General features: G+C 42.2%; 1 protein-coding gene across 3 annotated transcripts in view; it reads right to left on the bottom strand.

Moving 5' to 3' along the window:
- Positions 1 to 6544: 6544 nt before the first annotated feature.
- Positions 6545 to 26137, bottom strand: part of HELLS (helicase, lymphoid specific) — a 57005-nt gene continuing 37412 nt past the window's right edge. Inside the window, exons 16-22 of one of the 3 annotated variants that reach the window (XM_089510861.1) lie at positions 22336 to 22419; positions 22140 to 22259; positions 20987 to 21103; positions 18038 to 18197; positions 12621 to 12717; positions 12345 to 12421; positions 6545 to 6946 (exon numbers count right to left, since the gene is read on the bottom strand). In XM_089510861.1, the coding sequence (XP_089366987.1) occupies positions 6852 to 6946; positions 12345 to 12421; positions 12621 to 12717; positions 18038 to 18197; positions 20987 to 21103; positions 22140 to 22259; positions 22336 to 22419 (750 nt within the window). In that variant the 3' untranslated portion in view covers positions 6545 to 6851. Of the gene's footprint in view, positions 6947 to 12344; positions 12422 to 12620; positions 12718 to 18037; positions 18198 to 18364; positions 18463 to 20986; positions 21104 to 22135; positions 22260 to 22335; positions 22420 to 26137 lie in introns of those variants that run through there. The other 2 variants (XM_089510862.1, XM_089510863.1) reach the window with 2 other exon arrangements.

Here is a 26137-nt window from a genome sequence, read left to right as displayed (position 1 = left end):
TCATCTGCAAATTCACACAAATGGGTTATTCTGCCTGCACAGTTAGCTTCGGAACCTTCTTGGAGATATTAAAGGCGTTTTGGTGGTAGCCCCACCCACTCTCTAACTGTCTTTATTAGTCGGTTCCCCGCCTAAACCCTCAGTTCCATGGACTCCGAGTAGCAGCAATCCAGGACTGAAGGAGAGGCAGGGCACAACTGTGTGGGGAGGATGGGCGGGATTTGTGTGAATTCGCAGATGACCACTAGAAGAAATACCGTTACAGGTAAGCAACCTGCCCTTCTTCGTGGTCTCTGCGAATCACACAAATGGGTTAGACTAGCAAGCTTAGGTCAGTGGAGGTGGGAGTGCCATGCCACACAAGAAAGGCATATTGACCCCAAATAGAATCACGAGGTGAGAAACCAATCCCAAGGGCATGCAAACATGGGGACAAACAGTCCCACTGACATGACAACTCTACAGAGTCGTGTAGAAATACTGAGACGTCGTGGAACAGTCACCAATGCAGGTGAAACGTGCCCATTGGTAGAAAAACAGGCTTGCCAGCTAAACCATATGTTGCACAGACTGTAGGTAAACTTTGATGGTCCATAATAAATGGCAGGTGTAAACTAAGGGCAGGGAAAAACCCTGACCTAGATAGCACAGGTTTTTTGGTAATGGAGATTATGCCAAAGCCACCAAATAGGCGAGTGGCATGGAATATAAGGAATTTCACTACTGTGAGCGGCTATTGGAAGATACCAAGCATGAAGGTCTGGTATACAGACATTGTCTAATCCAAAAGGTGGATTGAATCCAACATGAAGGGCAAAGGGCTCACCAACAATGCAAGGCTGCACAGGCTGGGATGTTGGTATCCAGGAAAGAGGGGCTTACAAAGCCCTCAAACTTGAGGCATGTCATTCAAAGAATCTTGAAAGTAGGAAACGGGCAGTGGCCTGATAAAGCCTCTCAAAGCCATGATTTGGAGATTATGGCAGTGACAGACACAGACTAGAATGCTAAGTAGTCTAGTGCTAAATGTCTTCTTTAAAGAGTATGAAAAAGAAACCTGTGGTCAACAATGAGATGGTTGAGAAGTCCATCCATGGAGAGAGAGCCTAATGACATTGAACTGGAGAAGAGCTCCAGCAATGATTCCTGAAACAACGGTGGACACCAGAGAGGAAGAATATTACCTCATTAAGTCACAACAAATTTCTGACAAGAAAGAGAGAAGATCGCAAGATCCAATTGTTGTGCCACACAAGACACGCTGTATCTGAGCATAATGTTCCAGGCTATCAGCATGAAGCATGCAGATCTTGGTGAAAACAAGAAAGAAAAACAACAGTGGCTGGTATGATGCCAATAAGACTAGTCACAGCATTGTAAAAGTGAAGGGATACCACACTGTCAGGTTGAAAAAAGTCCCTGTGGGGATGGCATCCCATGACATGTCCTGTAGAAGCTGTATCAACGATATCGAGACATGGCAAGAACAGCCAGAACTTATGGTCAAAGAGTATAGCAGGAGTGACCTGGTGTCAATCCATCATGAATGGGCCCTGGGAACAAAAATGTTCAGAGCAGTGGAGCTGGAATAGACTTTAAGAACCACAAAGTCCAATTCTAGCCAGCTCGTGGAAAACACCAGGCAATATGACAGAAATCATCATAATGTTATCTCTAATGCTTAAGAGGAACAACTCAAGCTGTAGCATTAATCTACTGCAACATGCCAGTATGAGTAGAAGGGCTTGGAGACCATATAACAGTGGCTCAAAACCCCTTATTGTAATGGAGCGTAATGAAGCATGAAGTACAGTGACAGGGCATAGCAATTAGGCAGAGCGCAGGACTCCCTTAGGGGAGAGAAGCCCCAGGAAATTTGCAGAATGCATGGTTAGCCTTGTTAGGGTTGCAGGTGGAGGTCTGAAATATCGCCACCTCACCAAATTGATGCCTTGGACCAGAGGTTCAGGAGAAATAGGATGGTATGACATCAGTCGGCCAGGAGAGAGGGGACAGGTATGCAAATCTTGAGTTCTCCAAGTATCCACGGGGTGGACAGATCTTTAAATGGCAGCTCGAAATCGAGGGATGTCCCCAGAGGGCATTCCTGCCCAGAGCAAAAAATGGAAAGGAATTGCAGCAGTTGTTTGCCACCTGTTCCAAGGAAGAGAGTAGCATTGACAAAAACCCTTTGGAAGGGGTATGGGAAATAGACATGTATTTCTCACCATATACAGAGACCCTTGATAAGAGGCATCAACTGCCTTAGGTGACACTCACATCGGGAAGTGTCAAAACCTTTCCCTATGAATGATGGTCTCTGTGCTATGGTATCAAAGCCCCCCATGGGGGGGGGGAACAAGATGATCACAATTGAGCTGGTACCATTTGCATAATGGTAGTGTCCCTAGGTATGGAGGGAATGAACCAATTTATGAGATTTGATTGTACAGTCCTGAAGCCATCCATATGGTGAAGGATTACCTGTACCCAGAGTGAATAGGTTGTGCTCCCAAATTTTACAGGAGCCAAATCAGAAGTCAGATTTGAATGTTTGCATTAAGTGACATTTAGCCATCCAGCCTGAGAGAGGAAGGACATTGTCATAAATTGTAACTTGCGAATGGTGATGTCCTCCCTCAGTATGGAGGGAGCACCACGTCCCCCGAATCAGCTATATAGGGATAGCCATGATACCAGGTCTTGGTACAGAAGGAATATTTACACTGCATAACTGTCCAATGATGCTGGCATCCTTCGATACCGAGGGAGCAACCTGAAATAAGTCTCAATTTCAAATGAAATGGGACCAGAATATGTGTCAAGGTGACCATTTTTGGCTCGGAGGCAAAGAAGTGACCACTGGTGGTGGTTTGAGGGACAAACTGTAGGAGCTATAAAGGCCTTGAGAAGGAGGGGGACAACATGGCCCTGAATTTGGCAAAGTGCTCGCAGATAGTGACCCTCGGTACCAAGGAAACACTATGGACCTGAATCAGGGAGACAAGAGCCAGCGGTGCACCTCATGGCCCAAAATTGATAGAGCGCATGCTGATAGTTAACCTCGGTACAAAGGAAACAGCTATGGCTTTGAACCCAAACCAGCATCATCCATACTGGCTGTTGGAAACAGCTAATCACGGTCACAAAATGAACCCGGTGGCAGCAAGGAGCATGCAACGGTATCAATAATGGCCCTCAGAAACTGAAAAGCCAGCTGCATTCGAATCCTCTTGTGCAGCTTAAAATGGTACTGACGTTGGGCTCTTAATATTTGTCTTCTCAAAGGAGAGTCAGGATGAAATGCAACCATACAATGATGGCTAACACCCTATATCGGTTTGACCCCGAAGAGTCAGGGGCTGATGAGGGTGGAAATTGAGTAGCAAGCCAATCGGTATTAGTTCTGAAAATCAGGGACCGATGAAGATCAAAGCCTGGCAGCCAGCCAATCAGGTTGACCCAGAGAGTCAGGGACCGACGAGGATCGACTTCAGGATACAAGTCAATCGGTATGACTCCAGAGAGTCTGGCACCAACGAGGGTCAAAGTCAGGCTGCAAGCCAAGCAGTTTGGCCTCAGAGAGTCAGGGACCAACGAGGATCCATATTGGACTGCCAGCCAAACAGTTTGACCCCGAAGAGTCAGGGATCGATGAAGATCCAAGTCAACTATGAGGGAGTTGACCAGGCAGGCCCAGCTCCATCAGGGCTAGCCTGGAAGAAGAGACTCCTCCCTCCATAACTGTCATCTTCTGGCCTGTGAGGGAGATGACCAGGCAGGCCCAGCTCCATCAGGGCTAGCCTGGAAGAAGAGACTCCTCCCTCCATAACTGTCATCTTCTGGCCTATGAGGGAGTTGACCAGGCAGGCCCAGCTCCATCAGGGCTAGCCTGAAAGAAGAGACTCCTCCCTCCATAACTGTCATATTCTGGCCTATGAGGGAGTTGACCAGGCAGGCCCAGCTCCATCAGGGCTAGCCTGAAGAAGAAGAGCCCTCGCTCCAGTCCATCTGCCTTGGTCCAGGCCTCAGAGTGAGAGAAGAATGCTGGACCTGATCCCCTTCCCCTCTCACCATTCCCGTCTCCTTTTGTATTGTGTCTTTTTAGATTGTAAGCCTAAGGGCAGGGAACCGTCTATTATCCCCTCTGTTGTAAGCCGCCCGGATTCCCAGTGATTGGGCAGCATATAAATAAATCCTATTATTATTATTGTTGTTGTTGCAGCCAGCCAAATGGTTTGACCTCAGAGTCAGGGACCGACGAGGCTTGAAGCTGGGCTATAAGCCAATCGGTCTGACTCCAGAGAGTCAGGGACCGATGCAGATCGAAGTTAGGCAGCCTTCTAGAGGATGAGGGTTCCTCTAGAAGACGTGTGGGTGCTCAGACACCTACACATCATAGACACTCCCCCATATGGGTGGTGCTGCACAATTATGACACTGCCCACAGGTAGGAAGACTCGGGAGCGTGTGGTTAGTGTGCACTCCTGAGTCCTACTATCGCTGCCAGGACGTTGCTTCCTGGTGGTGTGTACCGGGCCTAAGTAACCTACATAAAATGGGGAAAAATGCTCAGAATGGAAAAGTTGACAGCATTAGAACAGAACACCGGAGGCAACACGAACCCCAACACAACCATGCGAAGTTAGGGACACTTAAGTCCACCCACTCAGGGCCCAAACAGAAATGCCAAAATAAAGCTGCTTCGGGTCACTTTGGAAGTATGCTGTTTAAATCACACACATATTAAGAGGCCAGGATTGGAGTGTGGCTTTGGCGTGTCTTCTGGCGTCTTAGGACGCATGTGTCATTTAGACAGCACACTTTGGTTCCTTTTAAATCAGAGTTCAACTATAGAAAATATATTAACCCATGGATAAGTCGACTCAGGTTTTTTGGGGTCAACTTTTTGATTAAAATTTCTAGACTTATACATGAGTATATACAGTAGTATCTTTGCATTGTTATTCTTGTGTGTGTTTGAGTGAGAGTGTGCTTATGAATGAGGATTCCCCTTTTTTGTATCTTGAAACTGCCTCTGGAGTTTGCTGGGTTTGGAATCGTTATACAAAGGCTGAGACACTGGCTTTCCATTACTGCAGTTTTCTCATTGCTTCCCATTCAGCTAAATCAATTTCTCCATCAAGTACAATTTGTGGGTGCCTTATTGGGATCCCTGCAGTTTAAGTAACAGTATCTTTAAATGACCATTAATTTTGACCTTTTGACAGGGATTTAGAAAGTCTTATAGTATTTCATTACTAGCCCTAATGGCTTCTTAAAAAACAGAAAAAAGCAATGAAAAGTACCAAAAAAGTAACTAGCAATATCATGAGTAATGCAAAAGCTATTGTTCTAAACACCATGGTTCATAATAGGAATTATTATTTTTTTTAAACAAGTAACTTTCCTAGTATAGAAATAAATTAATTTTAAATCTAATATATTCAAATATGCTAATTTTATAAGCACACCATGTTATACATGACACATTTTATGTCTGTAAGTGAACAAAGTGACTTTGTATCAGTGAAGTAAATACTGCACTTTAAAAAAAATCCATCCAATTTCTGTTTCTACTTGGGATGTAATGGCTTCCATGTTTTCAGAAAAGGTATTATCTTTTCTCTGGAGCACAACCCTTTTTGGGCCTGTGAACACACCTTTTTTCTCTATCCTTCAATATGTGTTTTGTGAATAACTAGTAAATAATGTTTAGTGCTTCTTTTATTATTTCTCATAGACGTTAAGTACATAGCTATCTTTCTCCAGACCTGCCAAGAGTCAGTTTCCAAAATTAAAATCCCATATATACCAGTGTATAAGTTGACCTCAAGTAAAAGTCAAGGGCAGGTTTTGTGGCTAAAATTATGGATTTTGATATAACTTATGGATAAGTTGAGAGTAAAACTTACGGGCATGTAACAAAGGCTGTGAAGGACAAAGCAAAGGGAAACAATGCGAAAGAACACTACTATTTGCCCACCCAGGTACTCAAAAAGGCCAGAGGCAATGCCACAGCAGAGAGTAGGTACATACTTTAGGTTCTCCCACGATGGACCAAGCTTTCACCTTTCACCATTCTACTCACAGAAGGGGAGAGTTCCTATTTTGATAAGAGTTAAGGTTACACTGACCCATGAATAAGTCAGATAAGACCCCAGATTTTGGGCTTGATTTTTTGACTAAAATTTGTAGACTTATACACGAATATATATAGTAAACAGCAAAAGGACCCTGATAGTTAATCAATCTCCTTGTCCTTTTCAACACATGTGTATGAGAAACTATCAGTCTCCTTCCTCTGCTATTGCTGATGAAACCAAAAATTATTTTTGGAAAAAGTTTCATGGCATGGAGGTATTCACACTTTCTAGTTGTGATCTACAATTTTCTGTAGTAGTCCAAGGAGACAGCTTAATCTGTGGGGTTGTAACTGTGCTTATAGGCAGCACATCAGGTTTTCCTGTTGAGAAAAAGCACACATATTTCAAATCTAATAAAAACAGAATTTATTTAATAAGGTTGACAAAAACTCAAGTAACACAATTTAGATTTGTCAATAAGTATGCTGGGCATTCCTATTTGTCTATATAAAACTGTAATGAAGATGAGGAATTGTTTTCAAGTTATTTGTTAGACTCTCTACAGAGAACTGTACAAGCTATGAGCTATTGAAGTTTAAACATTGATCTAAAAAGTATCATTTATCAATATGTGGATCCAAAGGCCCTCTTTTTTTCCCATGTGGAAATTTAGTAATCTTATATTCTCAAGTCTGTGGAAAAGTAACTCCTAAGACCGGGTTGACATAAAGATTTAGAGGCACAAGAGTGAAAACTGGCTGTATTTTAAAGCACATCTTCTGTACTGCCATCTTCAGTATTGTCTAATACGATGAACATTCCCATTTTTTCTTTAAGTCTCTCAGAGCTTTTCATTTGGTCTAGAAGAAACAAAGAAAGGACAAACAATTCAAAGCCAAAGTAAAAATCTACAGTTTTCATTAACCAACTATCTTCTTCTTAAAAACAGGTAGCATGCCATAGAACGGAACGTTAGTACTTACCTGAGATATGTCCCTTTCCAGCAGAGAAGGTCGGAGCATCCTAACATTGGGTAGCTCCGGCTACAAGGCAGGGAGAGAAAAACAAAGACCACGGGCCTGACTCCGCCTCTATGAGTGGAGCGACCCCTAGTAACCTCAGTCAATGATCAGCCAAGAACCATTTAGGTCTCACTATCATTTTTGATGTCTAGTCTTGACCAATCCATGAGACCATAGGTTTTTGATTTATTAATAAAGTATTTTAAACTGAAGCAAAGCACCCTAATCTTGTCCACCGACATCACCAGGCAGATAGGGTAGGGAGGATGCTCAGACCTTCTCTGCTGGAAAGGGACGTATCTCAGGTAAGTACTAATGTTCCATTTCCCAGCAGAGAAGGGACCGAGTATCCTAACAATAGGATTTACAAAAGCAACCCCCCCAATTTAGGGAGGGCCTGCTGGTGCAGAAGACAAGTCAGGGACAATCTGTTGTAGAACCCTATGGCCAAAAGCCGCCTCAGCTGACTGAAAGATGTCAAGCTTATAGTGCTTGACAAACGTGGAAAGGGACTTGGACGTGGCTGCTCTGCAGATCTCAGCCAGAGGTGCATTAGTAGACAAAGCTGCTGAAATAGCTGCGCTTCTGGTGGAATGGGCAGTGATGCCTTCAGGGGGGGCTAGGTCCAGGGCTCTGTAGCAGGTGATGATGCACTCTCCTGATCCATCTTGAGAGTGTGGAGAGCGAAACCTTTTTGCCCTTGGATCTCGGTTGGAAGGAGATGAAGAGAGCTTCTGACTTCCTGAAAGTCGCTGTTCTCTTCAGGTAAATTTTGATGGCTCTGCACACGTCAAGAGTGTGCCAGATCTTTTCTAAATCTTTAGTTGGTCACGGACAGAAGGAGGGCAAGATGATATCTTGAGACGAGTGGAAGATCGAATTCACCTTGGGAATGAAGGTTGGATTCTCCATGGTCTATGTCGGTCCAGCTTAGCCAATCGGCCTTGGATATTAGCTGTCCTTGTAGGTGTTCAGCCTCTAAGGACAGCAGATTGGCTTCTGCCCAGGTCAGAAGAGTCTGAGTCTTGACCATTAGGGACTGCGATCTTGTCCCGCCCTGATGGTTGATGTGGGCCTTGGCGGTAATGTTTTCTGTCCGTATGAAGGCAGTTGTGGAGAACCAGCTGTCTGAAGGACCGGAGAGCCAGGCGAATCGCTCAAAGTTCTAGCCAGTTGATATTGTGGGACTGTTCTCCACTGCCCCTAGTCCGTCACCCAAATGGTGCGACCCCTTGAGACTGTCTGGGACAGGGGTAGGCAACCTAAGGCCCGTGGGCCGGATCCGGCCCGGCGAGGCCTTGGGACCGGCCCTAGCCCGGTCCTGCCGCCAAGGCCTTTGGCGCCCAAGTGGCCCCCCACTGGAAGGGGTAAGCACCTTCCCAGTTGCTGGAGAGACCGGGCGGCAAGCCCCCCGATGTGGGGTCTGATGAGAGGCCAGACCAGCCCAGAAAAGGGGGGGAAACAGGGAGGCAAAGGGAGCGCCCCCCCCACACTGCTGGGTCCCAGTGGTCGCAGGCCGCCGAGATCACCCTCTCCCTGGGAAGCCCTGGCAAGACCCGGGGCTTCCTGGGCCAAGAAGGATCGGAACCAGCGCACTATCTTCGGTGGGGTGGGATTACTCACGTCCTCCCCTCTGACGGTCTCCAGCGCCGGCGGTGTAAGCTCTCCCTTCTCCAACCCTGACTGGGTCAGCTGGGAAGCCCTGGCCCCAGCAGCGGGCTGCAGGATAGCCCCCTCAGACTGCTGTGGCCGTGCTTCCACTCCCTGGCTGGTTGGCGCGGTTAAAGCTCAAGGCATGCATCCGGCAAAGCCTGGGCTGGCCCGGGCTGAGTGGAAGCGTGCTCGCCCACTGACTTGGCATTTTCCTCGCCCGCCGTGGGGGGGGGGGGGAGGAATGAAAAGGAAGGGAAAGAGTAGAAGAGAAAAGAAGGAGGGGTTTTTTTTAAAGGAAGGAAATAAAGAGAGAGGAAACAAAGGGAGCCAGGCAAGTCTGGGGAGCTAAATCTGAGTTCGAAGCGTGGAAAGAAGGTTTTGGTTGAAAGCAACCAAAGGCACATCCTACCAGGAGCTAGGCAGGAAGGAGACTGAGGTTACTACGTGTCGCTCTGCCCATAGAGGTGGGGTCAGGCCCCCGGTCTTTGTTTTTTTCTCCCTGCCTAACAGGAGCCTTGTAGGCGGAGCTACCCAATGTTAGGATGCTCAGCCCCTTCTCTGCTGGGGAAAAAAAAAACCTGAAAGCCATCATGGAAAGTAGTTACAACAGGAAAGCTTCAGAGGCTACCCACATGAACTAGCATGGAGAGCATCCATGCACAGAAGGACCAATCCTTTTCCTCTGGCGCATCATTTTTCATCTAAACAACAGAGGGGGAAGGCTAGTACACTCCTCTCCTTGCTTCACCTCCATGGAGCTATTGTTTCAATCATAACTGAATAATTTTAAATGTTAAGACTTCAAACTGGTTGGGCTACTTTCAGACTTGTCAGTGAGAAAACACTTGAAATAGAAGTCTAATTGGTCCTCTGACAAAAGGCAGGTGCAAAAAACAAACAACCCCTGCATATACGTAATTACTGTATGCCCACGGTTCTCAAATGGTGGGACAGGGTAGGAACTAAATTCATTGCCCCACCTTCCTTCTCCTTTGCTCTTTCCAAAGGGAAAATCCATTGGCTGATAGCGTTTCAGCTTTTGGAAGGAGTAAAGTTAACCCTTTCCTCTCCTTCTGCTTATTCCAAAGAGAAAATCCATTGCCTGCTGGTGGTTCAGCTTTCCTTTTGCTCTTTCCAAAGGCAAAATCCCACAGCTGGTGGGGGTTCTATCTTCGGAAGGAACAAAGTAACCCTTTCCTTTCCTTTTGTTCTTTCCTAAGGCACATACCTTACATCAAGTATAAACGTTGTGTTGAGTTCAGTATTGGCTTTATTGAAATAAAAAAGTTCTAATCTGAACATTTCCTTATAAATTCCTTAATTATTTCCTTATAAAATGTTAAAATATGAATAAGTCAGAATTGAAGACACACACCAACAACAAAAATACATAAATGTGTGAATAAAAATAGGCCTGCTAAAAAACAAAGCAAGTGGGAGCCCCCACCCAGACATGCACATGGAGGGAGAGTTTGAGAACCACTGCTGTACACCAAGGAGGAAAAAGGTATGCATAATTACTGTATATTAAACAGTAAAGCGACCTTCCTTTGCCTGTTAGAGCAAGAAAGTCATCTTTCAAAAGTAATAAGGAAAATTGAGAGCACTTTACTGGTGCAAAGAGCAATGGTTTCTAGATCCTTTCAAAGGTTACTTTTAAAGGGTATTTAAAAATATTTTGACAGGAATTTTTCAAGTTTTATTACTTTCTCTTTATTATTTCTGTTTCTTTCCCTCAAAAAAAGTAAAGGGAAGTACTGGAAAAACTAGTGCCTGCTGTCAGATTAAAAAAAGGTGCTCATGTTTAGTCAAAAGGCAAATCAGGGAATCGGGCTATGCTAGATATGGTTACGCTCACCCTGAAATCTCAGGCTTCTAACTTGGGTGTACTCCTGGACACATCCCTGAGTCTGGAGGCCCAGATTTCAGTTGTGATCAGAAGTACACTTGTTGAGTCAAAACCAGTGTCTCTGCAACACCCAATTCCTGGAAAAGTCAGATTTGGCTACAGTGACATATGCCTTGTCTTCAATAACAGGGTAATGTTTTTCCCTTTGGCACTGACTGGTAAATCAACAATAATATTGTGTAAATCTCATTGATTTAACTCCAGTTGGGGTCAGCAACTGGATTTAGGGCACTGTTACTAGGGACATCAATTAAACACTGCCATGCCCCTAAGAGACATGTTAAGGATGAAAGAAGATAAAACAGTCTGGCTGTTTTGAAAGGATGTGAGGTTGAGAGGAGGTGGATTGGGAAGAGCGGAAATGGGGTGTCATTTCAATAGGGGTGAAAGGGGGGAAGCCCAGGATGAGAGCAGTGTGAAAGGAGAAATGTGCATGCGCCATCCTCCTTCTGTCCTGGGCTTTCCCCCCTCCCAGCAGGAGAGGGAAAGAACCAAGTCCAGGACCAGAGAGGTTTGGAAGCATGTGAGCACTCCTCCTCTGTCCTGGACTTTTTCCCATATTCACAATTTTTTCACATTTGCGAGGGTCTTGCACCCCTAACCTCTGTCAAGGGCAGAGTATATACCTAATCTATTCCAGTTCATGTTTTCTTCCACACTTGAAGAAATGGCCTATTGCTCCATTCCTCAAGCTGCCTGGCTTCCACTTTGATATGCAATGAAAAGGGGGAGGAAACAGCAACAAGTCAAAAATAATGGTACAAACACTCCAGGGCTGAATGAAATTATTTAAATTGTGTTGTTAAACAGTCGCTGTGTTTTAGAGTGAAACACTCATTCACAAGCTGAGATTCTTGAGAAACTCAACACCAAGTATGTGTTGTTTTCCTATCTTGCAACTTTTTCCTGCTACCTTGTGATAAAATCCTCTTGAATTCTTGATTCAAGAAGGAATGTTTTGGTCACAGAAAAGCAGGAAAGTTCTACAGATATAGTGTGGAGTTTTTAAGTGTGTATTTATGACATGCCAATTACTTATAAGCAGCCCTGTACCTCTCATCCTAAGCAATTTTCTCAGTTTCTCCTTTTGAGCAGAATAATATTCTCAATATCCTAGTTAAAACATGATGGTTTTGTGTTATGAACTAATGATATATAAAAGTCTCTTTGGCTTATATATTTTACTGGAGAGGGGCTTGGGAAGGGATCAATTAGTATTTTATTGTATTTTTAATGCATTTTTACTGTTTTAACCTGCCCGGATTCCTAGTGATTGGGTGGGCTATAAATAAATACGATGATGATGATGATGATGATGATGATGATGATGATGATGATGATGATGGTGACTGGAATGCTATTTCATGCTGTTGAAGTTTAAGAATTTTAATTTAATTCTCACTGGCTGAGAATTGCCACAACCTGGGTAACGTTCATCCTTACTTTTTGTGTTTGTGTGTTTATGTGCCTTCAAGTCAAAAACCTTAATTAAGGCTTGGTCTGCACCTCCTCTACAAATCAGAACTGGAGGGAGGAATTTTCCTCTAGCAACTGTTTGTCACAGGCAGAATTGTTGGCTTAAACTAGTCTTCACACAGAGTTGACAATGACTAAAGAAACATAATTGAAGCAAACAGAAAAGACAAAGAAAAAAAACCCATCATCTTTACTTACTGATAAGGTCAGTTCTGTCTAACAGTAACTCTAAATCTTTGTCAGATATTACTTTTTCTCTTGATCCCATTATCTCTCTGCAAAAGGAATAACAGATAATTTAAAACATATTCTTAAACATATTAACTCAGATTGTCCCACTGAGACCAAAAAGCTTTATTCTCTTTTCGGTTTCTTTAGTCATAAGATCCCCCTCGTACAAAATTCTCCCACACTATTCAATCATTACACTTTTCTTATATTAAATACTTTCCCTCCACAACGACTGGATCATACCTGTCATAGTCGCGGGATTGTAGCAACTCCATTAATTCCTTAGGGTCTAAACAGCTCTTTGCCTGGTTTTCTCCATATCTTCCACCTTTAAACTGATCTTAAAGATATTTAAGAAAAATATTTATGGTAGTGAGAACATTTACACTTTGTCAACACTTGTCTTAAAGTACAAAGTACTGGCCTTATAACACTGGTTCAATCCTTTTAATTTATAAAGACATCAATCTAGAAACATCTTGATGCAAATACACACAGAAGATCAAGACAGGTCATCTTATTCCTCCCCCCCCCCCACACACAAAGGCATTCAATGCTGCACTAGCCAGAAGACACCTGAAATACCACACTTTTGAGCTTCACATTTACAATTCATCTTTCCCTGTAATGTAGAAATAATGCAAACCAAACCCAACCTATGAATAAGCTTTGGATTCAACCAAATCATGAAGCAAAGCAAACTGATTTGGAGAGACTGAGGAGCTGTCCAAATGGAAATTGGGCTTTTAATTCAAATCTTCCTAAATTAGTATAATCAGTAATTTAGATTTAGAGGGATCCAAATTTTCTTGTGCCTGCAAAAACAGACACTTTAACGAGATTCCTCAGAAGCACCAACTACCTTTCCAAATGTCTTCCAGTTCCATCAAAAGATTGGAAGGTATCAACAGTTCCCTTTTTAAAACATCAAAACGTAAAGGTGTGTGGTATGAAACCTCATGGTATGAAAACATGTGCATCTATTTTAATAAAATTTGGCAGGTGCAATCACCTCACAATGGGTTATTAGGTCTATATATATTATACAGTTCTACCAAAGAGAGAGAGAGAGAGAAAAAACTATTGCCATCATTTCTATGGCAGTCAATAGGAGGCACACATTTTCAAATCTTCAATTCAGCATTCAAATTTACTGGCCTCAGAATCTGTCCAGAGTAAATTGTTCTGTTTTGTAGATAACTGAATCAAGGTCCAAATTCAATCTGATGATGGCTGCACATCACAGAATCACCGAATTTGTGAGTGACAAATTTTCCTAAGAAAAGGATTACCTTTATAATTCTTATAAAATCCTTGTTAAAAACACAAAACTTAGCTGATGGAGTCTGAAAGACACCCCACGTACATTACTCCCTGACTTGGAACAAAGTGAGACACCATTATATTTAGAGAACATATGGCAAGACATCCTGTCCTTTCTTGACAACTCTGTCTCCTGCTTAATTTATGAATGAAAGCTAATTGCTTTCACTACAATTTCAACATCTATCTATCTATCTATCTATCTATCTATCTATCTATCTATCATATTTTAAAGATGCTATCTTTCCAGCACACAGTACTCTGAACATTTACATTATACTGAAATGAAGTCTAGTTGTCCACAGGAAAATATTATGTGACAGACAATAGCTATTCTTTCCTCCAGTGATGATGTGCTGCTCTACATGCAGCCTTTGCTCCATTTGAAGGGAGTGATTTGAAATGACAGATTTGAACTTTATAACCTTTCACAAGGAGACCACCAATGAGTTCTCTCCTGTCATGGTAAGGAATTTAAAAGTCCCAATCTTCTAAATTCCCAGTCTGTACCTCTCTTCTGAAAGTGGCAGAGTATTGTTTGCCAAGTGGTACAATGTACATGGCACTGCTACAAGGATGTGCTTCCCAGTGTTGTCCATAACAATGGTTGTTAAAGTTAAGCTGTTGCACACTACTGCAAAATTCTTTTCATAGGCATGCAAATACCTTCTCATAGGCATGAAGCCTTCCAGCTAAGGAGATGGCTAAAGTCCTAAGTGTGAAGAAAAGGATTCATCTGCATCTCAGCCTCAAACAACTGAAGTTGTGTGGCAGATTCTCAGTTTTGAAAAGCCATTACTGGTGGCAATTTGGATTACACAAAAGTTTGAAATGGAGTGGGGGAACGCATACAACATTATGAGCATGTTGGCAAAGTCAGTAGAAACCCAGCTTCTGGCCATCCTCATGCAGTTCTTCCCTTAGGACTTATAGAAAAACACAGGATTCAACAAAGCTACCCTTTTCAATGAAAGCTTTAAAACAGTGTATTAAAGTATCAATATAGATGTTTTATCATTCCAAGCTGAAAACTTATTGTAAGGCTCCTGGGGCTTCCTCAGCTTACTGCTTCTGCTGAGCTAGATGGGACAGGAGAGAGACCATCTATCTGATCTGCCATCACCCACTGATGTGATACCCCCTTCTAATAATTCCATTTTCCTATAGGGGAGACTATCCCCTCAGCTGTATTGTTCAAGGGAAGTAATAGTCCCACTCTATTCTGCTCTGATCAGGCCCCACCTGGAATACTGTGTCCAGTTCTGCACACCACAATTTAAAACAGTTTTGAGAAACTGGAGCATGTCCAAAGGAGGGTGACCAAAATGGTGAAGGGTCTGGAAACCATGTCCTATGAGGAACAACTTAGGGAGCTGGGGATATTTAGCCTGGAGAAGAGAAGATTAAGAGGTGATATGATAGCTGTTTAAATACTTGACGGGATGTCATATTGAGGAGGGAGCTAGCTTGTTTTCTGCTGCTAAGCTACAGGAAAAGAGATTCCACCTCAACATTAGGAGGAACTTCCTGACAGTAAGGGCTGTTCGACAGTGGAACAAACTCCCTTGGAGTGTAGTGGAATCTCCTTCCTTAGAGGTTTTTAAACAGAGGTTGGATGGCCATCTGTCAGGGATGCTTTGATTTAGATTTCCTGCATGGCAGGGGGTTGGACTGGATGGCCCTTGCAGTCTCTTCCAACTCTATGATTCTATGACACACTTATAAAGAAATTATTTATTAAATCAAAAAACAAACAAACACCCATATCTTTAAACAGGGCTACCATATCACCTCTTAGCCTTCTCTTCTCTAAGCTAAACAAACCCAGCTCCCCAAGACACCCCTCATACAACATGGTTTCTAGACCTTTCACCATTTTTGTTGCCCTCTCTGCACACACTACAGCATGTCAACATCCTTTTTGAATTGTGGTGCCCATCATTCCAGGTGAGGCCTGACCAAAGCAGAATAGAGTGGTACTAGTACTTCCCTTGATCTAAACAGTATACATCTATTGGTGCAGCCTAGCATCGCAATGGCTTTTTCTCCTACATCCCTTTCACATGTACTGTTGTCAAGCCAGGTATCCCCCATGCTATATCTATGCATTTCTTTTTTTTTTCTCCTTAAGTATAATATCTTACATTTCTGTGTTGAAATTCATTTTGTTAGTTTTGGCCCAACTTTATAATCTATTAAAATCATTTTGAATTTTGATTCTCTCCTCTGGGGTATTAGCTACTCTTAATTTGGTGTCATCTGCAAATTTGATAAGCATGACCTCTATTCCTTCATTCAAGTGACTGATAAAGATCATTTGATAAAGATGTTGAATAGCACTGGGGCCAGGACACAACCCTGTGGTCACTTCTGTCCACGATGAAAAGAAGCCACTACTGAACACACTTTGCGCTTGGCTGCTCAACCAATTATAAATCCACCTAACATTGCACTGTCTAGCTCATATTTTGCTAGCTTGTTTGCAAGAATATCGTGGGGGACCTTTTCAAAGGCCTTACTGAAATCAAGATATGCTCATCCTCAGCGTTCCATTAGTCTGGCATAACATGTTTCTTCTCAGAAACCCATGTTGACATTTTGCGATTAAGCATTCCTTTCTAAATGCTTAGACTCTGTTTAATGAGCTGCTCTAGAATCTTTCCTGGTATTGATGTCAGGCTAACTGGGTAGTAATTGTTTGGGTCCTCTCTTTAAAACTGGGGACAAAATCTGTCCTCTCCCAGTCTCCTGTTCTCCAGGAATTCTCAAAGATTATAGCTAATGGCTCTGAGATTACTTCTGCCAGTTCTTGGATGTCATTCACCTGGCCCTGGAGACTTGAATTCGTTTAGATTAACCAGGTATTCCTCTACTACCTCTTTACTTATTCTGTGCTGTATTTCCCGTACTGTTTAACTCAGTTGAAAGTTCTTTGGTCATCCATCCTGGCTTCTTGAGACAACTCCCTTTTTTCCTCCTCATTGGAACTGTTTGAAATTGCACCTTCAATATTTTGCTTCTGAGGTACTCCCATCCATTCTGAACTCTTTTCTCTCTTACTATTCCTGATCACATTCAATATTTACCTAAATTTACTAAAAGCAGCTTTCCTAAAGGCTAGAATGTGTGTCTGACTATGCTTAGCTTCTTCTTTCTGCTGTATAACAAACATTATTTCATTCCCTCTTAAGACTTCCTCCCCATTAATCTGTTCATCACTGTTGGTTAGGATCAGATTTAAAATAGCTGATCCCCTTGTTGCCTCTTCCACCTTCTGGACAGTGCAACTATTAACAAAAGCAAGAGAAACTTACATTTTTGGCAGACTCTAACTTCCAACAAATATCAGGATAACTGAAATCCCACATTACTTCTATATTTCTCTGTGGTCATCTGTTCCGAAAGGCATCATCCAAGTCCTTAGTTTGGCTGCCGTGTCTGTGCCGCTGACAATGACATTCCTGTTTCCCTCCCCTTTAATTTTTACCAATATGTTTCAACCTGGCTTCCAGGATTTAAGTCATGGATCTCCTCACAGGTGTAAAAATATAATGCTACTTCTCCTCCCTTCGTGTTTGATCTATTTTTCTGAAATAGGCTATACCCCTCTATTAGTACTTTCCAATCACGAGACTCATTCCACTAGGTTCCAGTGATGCCTATTATAGCATAAGTCTCTCAGCAAACATTAAAATCTAGAAATAAGACATTTGAGAATGTTCTGTCCCAAAATCAGTGTGGATTTTTCAAATCAGCTACTTCTATACTACAGGCTTAGATCAATCAGTTCAGCTGTTTTCTTCATATTCCCACCTCTTTCATCTAGTGAAAAGAATATCACCTTTAACAAAGGGGCACTGATTGCATTCCTATAATATATATATAACAGGAAATCACTGCATGCATTTGATAAAATATATTGTTGTTGGGTGCCTTCAAGTTGTTTTTGACTTATGGCAATCATATCACAGTTTTTTTTTCTGGACTGAGAATGTGTGACTTGTACAAGGTCATCCAGTGGGTTTCCATGGCCAAACCGTGATCTGTAATACTCTACCATCCAATACTCAAACTAAGACATCATGCAGGCTCTCAAAGTGCACTGTGGTCCATGAAAATAAATGACAACAACAATAACAACAACAACAGTTAAGTTTTATGATTTTCAGAAATTCTGTTGTTTTTGTTGCAACAGACCATCACTCTAAAACAAGGTCAACATCATATACTAGCAAAATTGTACATGTTAAAAACCCAACAATTACTCCTAATGGCCAAACACTAATAAACAAAAACTGCCAACATGAATTTACAATAAAAATAAAGTTATTACTAACTTTTGTGGATAATCAGCTTTTCTAACTTTCTTTTGGCAGCAGCTCTCTCCACAATCTTCTGATCAATAGTATTTGCAGTTACAAAGCGATACACAACCACTGGCTTTGTCTGACCAATTCTATGACATCGGTCTTGAGCTTGAAGGTCAGACTGTGGGTTCTGAGGAAAGAGAAGATGTGAAATGGACTGCAATAGTTTTATCATGGACTGCAAGCACTTTTTTTACTTTTTTACCAGACAATTTATCTTGTTTCAGAAAAAAGAGCTTTGGCTCCTTGTTCAACAAAGAACAACAAAGAACAAAAAGAAATGGTCACCAAGCAAACCTGCTAAAGAGATCACCAATTGTTGTGGATCTTTCTGTACAGTGGGTCCTTGTTATCTGCTGTAGTTTGGTTCCAGGACCCCACGTGAATAACAAAATCTGTGGATGCGCAAGTCCCATTAAATACAATGGCATAGTAAAATCAGGGTTTGCTATATTGAGTTTATACACTTTTTAAATATTTTCAAGCTGTGGATACTTGAATCTATGGATAAAATACAGGTCCAACAGTATATGGCAATTATTATACAGAAGGCTCAATAATTCTCTTCTCTGTGTTAGGTGATTCAACCCCTGTTGGTAAACCAACCTATGAACATATCAAGCCATCTTACTTGGCAACTGGTCCACTCAAGATAGCACTGCCTACTATGGTAAGCAGCAACTATCCCAAGCATGGGGTTGTCCAAGCTCAGAGTGAGTTTTAAAACAGCCTGGAGAAATAACAGACAGAGCCTTAGATACATGAATTATGGCTCTTTTGGGCCATCAGGACTGCAGAAAAGACCACAGAGCAGGATGGGGAAAACACCAGTCCCTAAAATCACACAATCATAATACATAAATTGTTACAACTTGTTCCAAAGCTCTAAGTTAGGACAGGAATATATAACAGAATTCTTCAGGAGAATGTTGAATTTTTTGGAAAAACAACAATGAACTTCAAATTATTCTCATAAACTGGGGCCTGGCCACGTACTAGGTTTGCGCGGGGGCGGAGCGTCCACACGCCCCACAACCCTAGTACATGGCAGTGGTGTCATCATGGCGGCCTCCCATCCACACGGGGGTCAGCATGATGACGTCACGCACACACCACGTCCAAACAGCACAGCATGTGTGTGACATTTTCGTGCCACCCCAGGCCGCTTATGGCGGCCTGGGCGCAGCGTGGGCAGGAGCTCTGAAACGGAGCTCCTTTTGAACACTGCATCATTTCCGCAGCACTGCGGGAATGATGCCAAGGAGAAAGGGGGTGGGCATTTTGCTGCTTCTCTGTGGCCCAGAAAAACTCTGGATTGGAGCCGCAGAGCTGCTGGTGATGCTGCCCTGCCCCCAACCCGGAGATAAAAGGAGCGTCACAGACCTTTTGGGGCAGTCTGTACTGCACCCGGGATGCTTTTAGATGATATCCCTAATCAGACGGATTTTTTTTTTGTATGGCAGACCCCAGTTTGCAGGGAAAGAAAATGACATATTGGGAACTTACTGTGAAGTCCTTTCTAGCTAAAAAGGAGTCATCCAAGAAAAGGTTAATTCCAGGTAAAGGTGTGTTGTTTTGGAGTGTATTTCCTATTAGCTCTCTAGCTCGTCCTCAGTTTACTCCCCAGCTGAGAAAAGAAAGGAGAGAGAATATTCCCCCATGCATGGGGCTGGATGGCTCCTTCTCCTTGGCTAGAAGGGACCACCATGATAAGTTCCCAATGTGCCATTTCCAGCAAGTGGAGAAGGAGCAATCCAAGAAAGAAAAATACCCCAATTGAAATGGACCCTGAGAGGTATCGTGGCAAGCAAATCTGTTGGAGCATTTGTCTGCCAAAGGAGGTCCTAACAGAGGGGAAATTGTCCAATCTTTAGTGCTTTGAAAGAGATTTCAACTTGGGCTGCTCTTTCTACCTTTACAAACTGCTTATTCAACTAGATCAGTAGCCAGTTACATTTTAAGAGTTAGGCAGGCCAAGGGATTCACAGGGTAAGAAAGCCTTAATCCATCGAATTAGTGCAGCTGTCCTTAAAATCAGGTGGAAAAGGAGCAACTTGCAAGGAGGCTTTCAGTTTTGGTGACACAGCCACTTCCCCAGCTGGAATTCTCAGTGGTTAGAGCAGTGGAGGACTCAAGTTCGCAGTCCTGTAAACCCAATGTTTTACAGCTTTAGATAGGAAAGGAATGGAATCATTTAGATCGAAATGTCTTTCTGGCTGGGTCCTCTAGATTCTCAGAATCTGACCATTCTCCTTCCCCAGAGTCCAGAGTCTCTGAGACATGGAATGCAGAGAGACTGCATCAATATCTCTAGACAGGACAGAGACTCTACTCCTGGGAGGTGGGGAAAGATCCTCATCAGATGAATGAGTTCTTCTGTTCTTCCTGGGTGAGAAAAGGAAAAAGAACTGAGGTGGAGATAGGGCTCTAATAGGAAATACAACAGCAATAGCAAGTACATTTCTATACTGCTTATTAGTGAACTAGTACTCCCTAAGCCATTTACAATGTATGAGCCAATTGCCCCCAACAAGCTGGGTATTTTACTGACCTATAAAAGGATGGAAGGCTGAATCGACCTTGGAGCCCTCCAAAATTGAATTCACAATGTTGTGGTTGCAGGGCTGGCATTTAATCACTGTGTCACAGGGCTCCAAAACAATATGTGATCCCTTGTTTTGCCTGGGTGGCAACTGGATTTAACCCTTTCTTGGATGGCTCCTTTTCCAGTAGCTGAGAATATGGCTGTAATTTTTCTTGTAATATACCAACCCATCATTCTTGAAGAAATTAAATCAGATGACTTGTTCGGCAGTGCCAGGGACTACCACTGCAAGTGGACTAAAGTCTCATTCTGTGCATACAGCTTAGCATACAGCCCTTTGGGATCAATTTAAGTGTGTTAATACGCAAACCTACCCAGTCACTATCATAAATGATTACTGTATCTGCTGCCGTCAGATTAATGCCAAGACCTCCAGCCCGTGTGCTCACCAGAAAGATAAAAACTTCTGGATCTGTGTTAAAGTTATTCATCTGTAAAAGACAGAAATCATGTAGAATAAAAGGATGCTCTACCCATACAGACTGTAATTTTCTCTCATAGGAAAGTGAGATGGGTTGCATTTCAGAGGAGGTAATCTACTAGAGAAGGCCAGTTGTATTTACTGCTATTGTATTAAACATCACAGGATCTATATCTGGACCACACAACCTAGGCTTCCAGATATTTTGGACTGCAACTTCCACCAGCCCTAGCCAATATGACCAATGGTGGTTGTAATTCTAAATATCCAGAAGGTACCAAAATAAATGGTGTTATTTAAACAAAAGATGCCACTAAACGCTTTGTTGTTTTTGCGGCAACTGACTAATAGTAATAACAGAAGTAGCAAAATTAAAATTATACTTGTAAATTACAATACCATATGCACAGCCTAAATGTATTTACATGTATATAGTTTCAGGTGTTTAAAGTGAAAATTTGGTATGATGTGATTTTTTAAAGGAAAATTTAAAGATATTTTTTAAAAATGAAAATTAACATTTTAAAATTTAAAATATAATTTTTAGAACAAAAATGAGGCCTTTCTTTTCTCCTCCTACTGAGCTTCCTCCTCCATTCACACATCTCTTCTGCTGAACTCCAGTGTTTCAAAGGGATGCAGGTGAACACTACATTCTGTTTCTGCCAAAAGCAAGATAGTTGGGGAGCAGTGGGGTCACCCCCAAAAAGTGTCACCTGATACAGACCTCCCTCCTAGTGATGCTCCTGCTCTCAATATTTATGTACAATAAGCATCATTGAATCATTTTTCTCCTTTGGATAGCTTTAGCCCAATATGCAATAAATATACATGACAAAATATCTCTCAACAAACATTTGTACAACTAAAATCAATTAAGGTTTTTGTAAATGTTATGTAAGATAAAACCCACTGTGGTTTTGTATTGAAGTATCCTGCAATGCATTTAGAGTTATGGGATCAATACATCTTAAGACACCGTCTATTAATACACAATAATAGGCAGCATTTATACTTGGTATGCCTCCAAAGAAAGAGTTACCTACATTCTTTTCCCTCTCTGCATAGGACATACTTCCATCCAGGCGACTGAACTGGTAATTCCTCAGATAGCAATAGTCCATCAAAATATCCAACATCTGTGTCATTTGTGAGAACAGCAGAACCTGCATAGAGCAAACATTCCTCAGTAATCTTATCCGAAATGCTTAAATTAAAAAAAAATGGCCTTAAAAAGAATACCTTGTGTCCTCGCTTTTTTAGCTCTGGCAGCATGCAATCCAAGAGTAGAAATTTGCCTGAACTTTTCACTAGATCTTCATCAACCTTGGTTTAAAAAAGCATATAATTTTTGACATGAATTAAATCAAATTTGGTTTACAACTGATTGGTGTAGCACACTGGCTTTCATCACACATGATGCCCTCATTACTTCTAAATCATTTCATTAAGCCATCAACAGGACTTTGAGGACAAACAATTAACAGTCAGCTAAGTACAATTCAAATTCATCATATATGTAGCCTAAGGTCTGTATAGAAGGGCAGTATTAAGTCCTATAAAGTTTATCCTTTTGGTTGACAGGCAAGGTATGTCTTATAAAGGAGCCCTGGTGGTTAAGCTACAAGGTTGTGAGTTCAATCTTAGGCAGGGCTCCAAGGTTCACTCAGCCTTCCATCCTTGCGTAGGTCAGTAACATGAATACCCAGCTTGTTGTGGGCAATTGGTTAACACACTGTAAACTGTTTAGGAGAGCTAGTTCACTGGTAAGCGGTATAGAAATGTACTTGCTATTGCTATATACCGCATAAACAAAAACAAAGGGGACAGATTTCTCTTCAGCTCTTAGTCCAAGACATGAACTTTAGTCCTCACAAATAAAAGCTCCCTCGCTCTCTCTCATTCTCCCCCTCCTCTCTCTAAATATATATACACACATACACAAACAGAGAGAGAGAGAGACACACAGACAGACAAACTAGGGAAAAGCTGGTATAAACATACTGAGATGCACAAAACCATAGTGTTATTAAGACTAGAAAAGCAGTGAAACAATTCATCAGATTTCAAAATAAGTCTAATATGGGTGGGTGGGTGGAGAGTTAACAGACACCACATATATGTTAGGCCCCAAGCCTTTCTGTCTTATTAAAAAAGCCAAATGAAGACTGGTAGAGGGCGCAGTAAATGCCTTGCTAAAACATGAAAGAGTCCCATCATACCTAAAGAGGTAGTTTATTGATGAAAAAAGCTTTCAATAGATGTGGGTTGGGGGGGGGGGGTGGCACAGCTAGTTATGTCCACACTACAAGTTAGTTTCCTGTTGCATCACCCATATATTCTACTTCACTCTGAAGAATGCCTTTGGTGGTAGGAAGGTGCTTTCCTTCTCCACCATCAAAGAATTGGAAGAGAACACAAAGGCCAGCCAGTCCAACTCCCTGCCATGCAAGAAGCCACAATCAAAGCACTCATGGATGTAGGGCAATTTGAGTTTCCTAAGGCTTCAGCCTTTGGATAGGAAACAAAAATATTTAAATATCAAAAATATCAAAGCCAAGCTGTTAGGGTCTAGCTTTAAATCAGCAGAGCAGCAGAAAACATGTCCTTGTCTAACTAATACTTCCCTAAGAACCGAGACTGACTCAAAAACAACACAGGTAGTTTGAAGTTCAAACAAAAGTTTACTAATGTCTTTAATCTATATATACATAGAGGTTACATCCTAATCTACCTAGTAAATACAGTACACCCCTGCTATCCATGGGGGATCTGTTCCGGATCCCCCCTGGGATAGTATAAAACATAGGACCTTAAAGTCCTTTCTTCTCAATGGGTGTGTGCTCCCGCTTGTGAAGCCACATGCACCCACACCCATTGAGAAAACCAGGGCTTGCCGTCCGCAGCTCAAACCACAGATGGCAAGCCCACACTTGGCATGGGTGCATTATAGTTCAGGTTAAGAAGAAGTATTTATCTCATCATCTTTCCAAAGATGGAAGATGAAGAACCCAATAGGGCAGGAGAAAATCTTTTTGTGTGTGTGTGTGTGTGTGTGCTTCCCAAAAGGAGGAGTGGCCTAAATCACATGGTTTGTCAACCAATTTGCAAAGTTATTGCCCTGTGATTCAGTAGTAGCAAACAGGACGTTTGCAAGAGGGGAAGACAGCAGGATTTGCATGCAGGAAAATATATCTAAGTAAGGAAAGAGAATGCAAAACATCTTCCAGCAATAGAATCACAGAACCATAAAATTGGAACAGACCACAAGGGCCATCTAATCCAACCCCCTGCCATACAGGAACTCACAATCAAAGCACCCCCAACAGATTGCCATTCAGCTTCTGTTTAAAAACCTCCAAAGAAGCAGACTCCGTCATACTTTGAGGCAAAGTGTTCCACTGTCAACCAGCTCTTACTGTCAGGAAGTTCCTCCTACTTGTTTAGGTGGAATCCCTTTTCCTGTAGTTTGAATTCATTGCTCCTTGTCCATCTCTGGGGCAACAGAAAATAAGCTTGCTCCATCTTCAATATGACATCCCTTCAAATATTTAAACATGGCTATCATGTCACCTCTTAACCTTCTCTTCCACAGGCTAAATATACCCAGCTCCCTTGCCAGCTACTGGAAATATCAAGATGCAGCCCCTTCTGTACCATCTTCACTACTCAGTGGTCACTGATGAAGTTCCCACCTCTCCCCCCCCCCCAAAAAAAATCCACAAGTACAACATATATGGGGTCTCAAACAGGATAAGGCAGGCTTTTTTAAGACCAATTGAAAAAATGGCTTATCTTAAAAGTTGGACAATAGGTATTGGGAGTATGCAGGACAATTGGCTTTGACTGAGTGACAGGCTGCCTGACTGGTTTCTTCTCCTCCATTTTGGGAGATTATGCAGACCCTTTCCATCTTCCTTAGTTTCCACCAGGACCATATCTGGAGGATCTCAAGCAGCACAGGCTCCAAGATTAGTTAAGAAGTCATACTGACTCCATAACAATACCTTGAAAACTATGAATTATGAATGAAAAAAAATTACTGCCCTTAATAAACTGTAAAGTATTTATATTTTTTGGTGATATATTTAGTAACCACCTGAAATTATCACTATTAACAAAGAGCAGTAAAGGTTCTGTCAGCATTTCATCTATTAACAGTTGGTAAAATATACTGTTAGGACAGCATCTTCTATCAACTCACTAGGCCTGCCTGCCACTTGTGTAGACTAATGACTTCATTAATTTCTTCCCTACATACATGCTGTTTCCTGTTGCTCTGTGCACTGGAAGTATGTGCAGGTTCTCCAAGACACATTTTTTCTTTGATAGTCTTCTGCTCATGGTGCATTTCTGGCTTAATAGAAGCTGCCTCTGTCACCAATGGCAATTGTCCCCAGAAGAGAAAACTTTAAACACAGATGAAGGAAGTAAATGCAAAGAAAGAAGGGAAGCCTGTAGTGAACTTCAGCTGAGAGGTTGCCCTGATTTTTTAAAAAATAAAGAGACATAAGATGAGACCTAGGGGGCAAAAAAGACTGATAATAATAATAATAATAATAATAATAATAATAATAGGATTTATTTATATGCCGCCCAATCACTGGGAATCCAGGTGGCTTACAACAGAGGGGATAATAGACTGTTCCCCGCCCTCAGGCTTACAATCTAAAAAGACATGACACAAAAGGAGAAGAGAATGGTGAGGGGGGGAGGGGATCAGGTCCAGCTTTCTTCTCTCCCTCTGAGGCCTGGACCAAGGCAGATGGACTGGAGCGAGGGCTCTTAATTGAGGCCGGGCCCGATGGCATTGGGCCTATCCTTTTGCTCCCTCCCAGGCCAGAAGATGATAGTTGGAAGGAGGGAGGGGAGGGCTCTGATATTGGAAGGATGATTAAAAGATTGTAATTTTATCATTAGTTTTATTATTTTAATTTAATGTTCTTTAATTGTGGAGAAGATATTTGTTAGGGAGGTGAAGATAGTCTTTTGTCTTTAGAAAAAGGAAGTGTAGAGACTATAGGTCTATAGGGAAGCCATGCCA

This window comes from Sceloporus occidentalis, unplaced genomic scaffold (genome assembly GCF_023333645.1).
Source record: "Sceloporus occidentalis isolate IW3139 unplaced genomic scaffold, rSceOcc1.0.p SCAF_2, whole genome shotgun sequence".
Lineage (NCBI taxonomy): Eukaryota > Metazoa > Chordata > Lepidosauria > Squamata > Phrynosomatidae > Sceloporus > Sceloporus occidentalis.
This window is presented reverse-complemented; position numbering and strand designations above follow the sequence as displayed.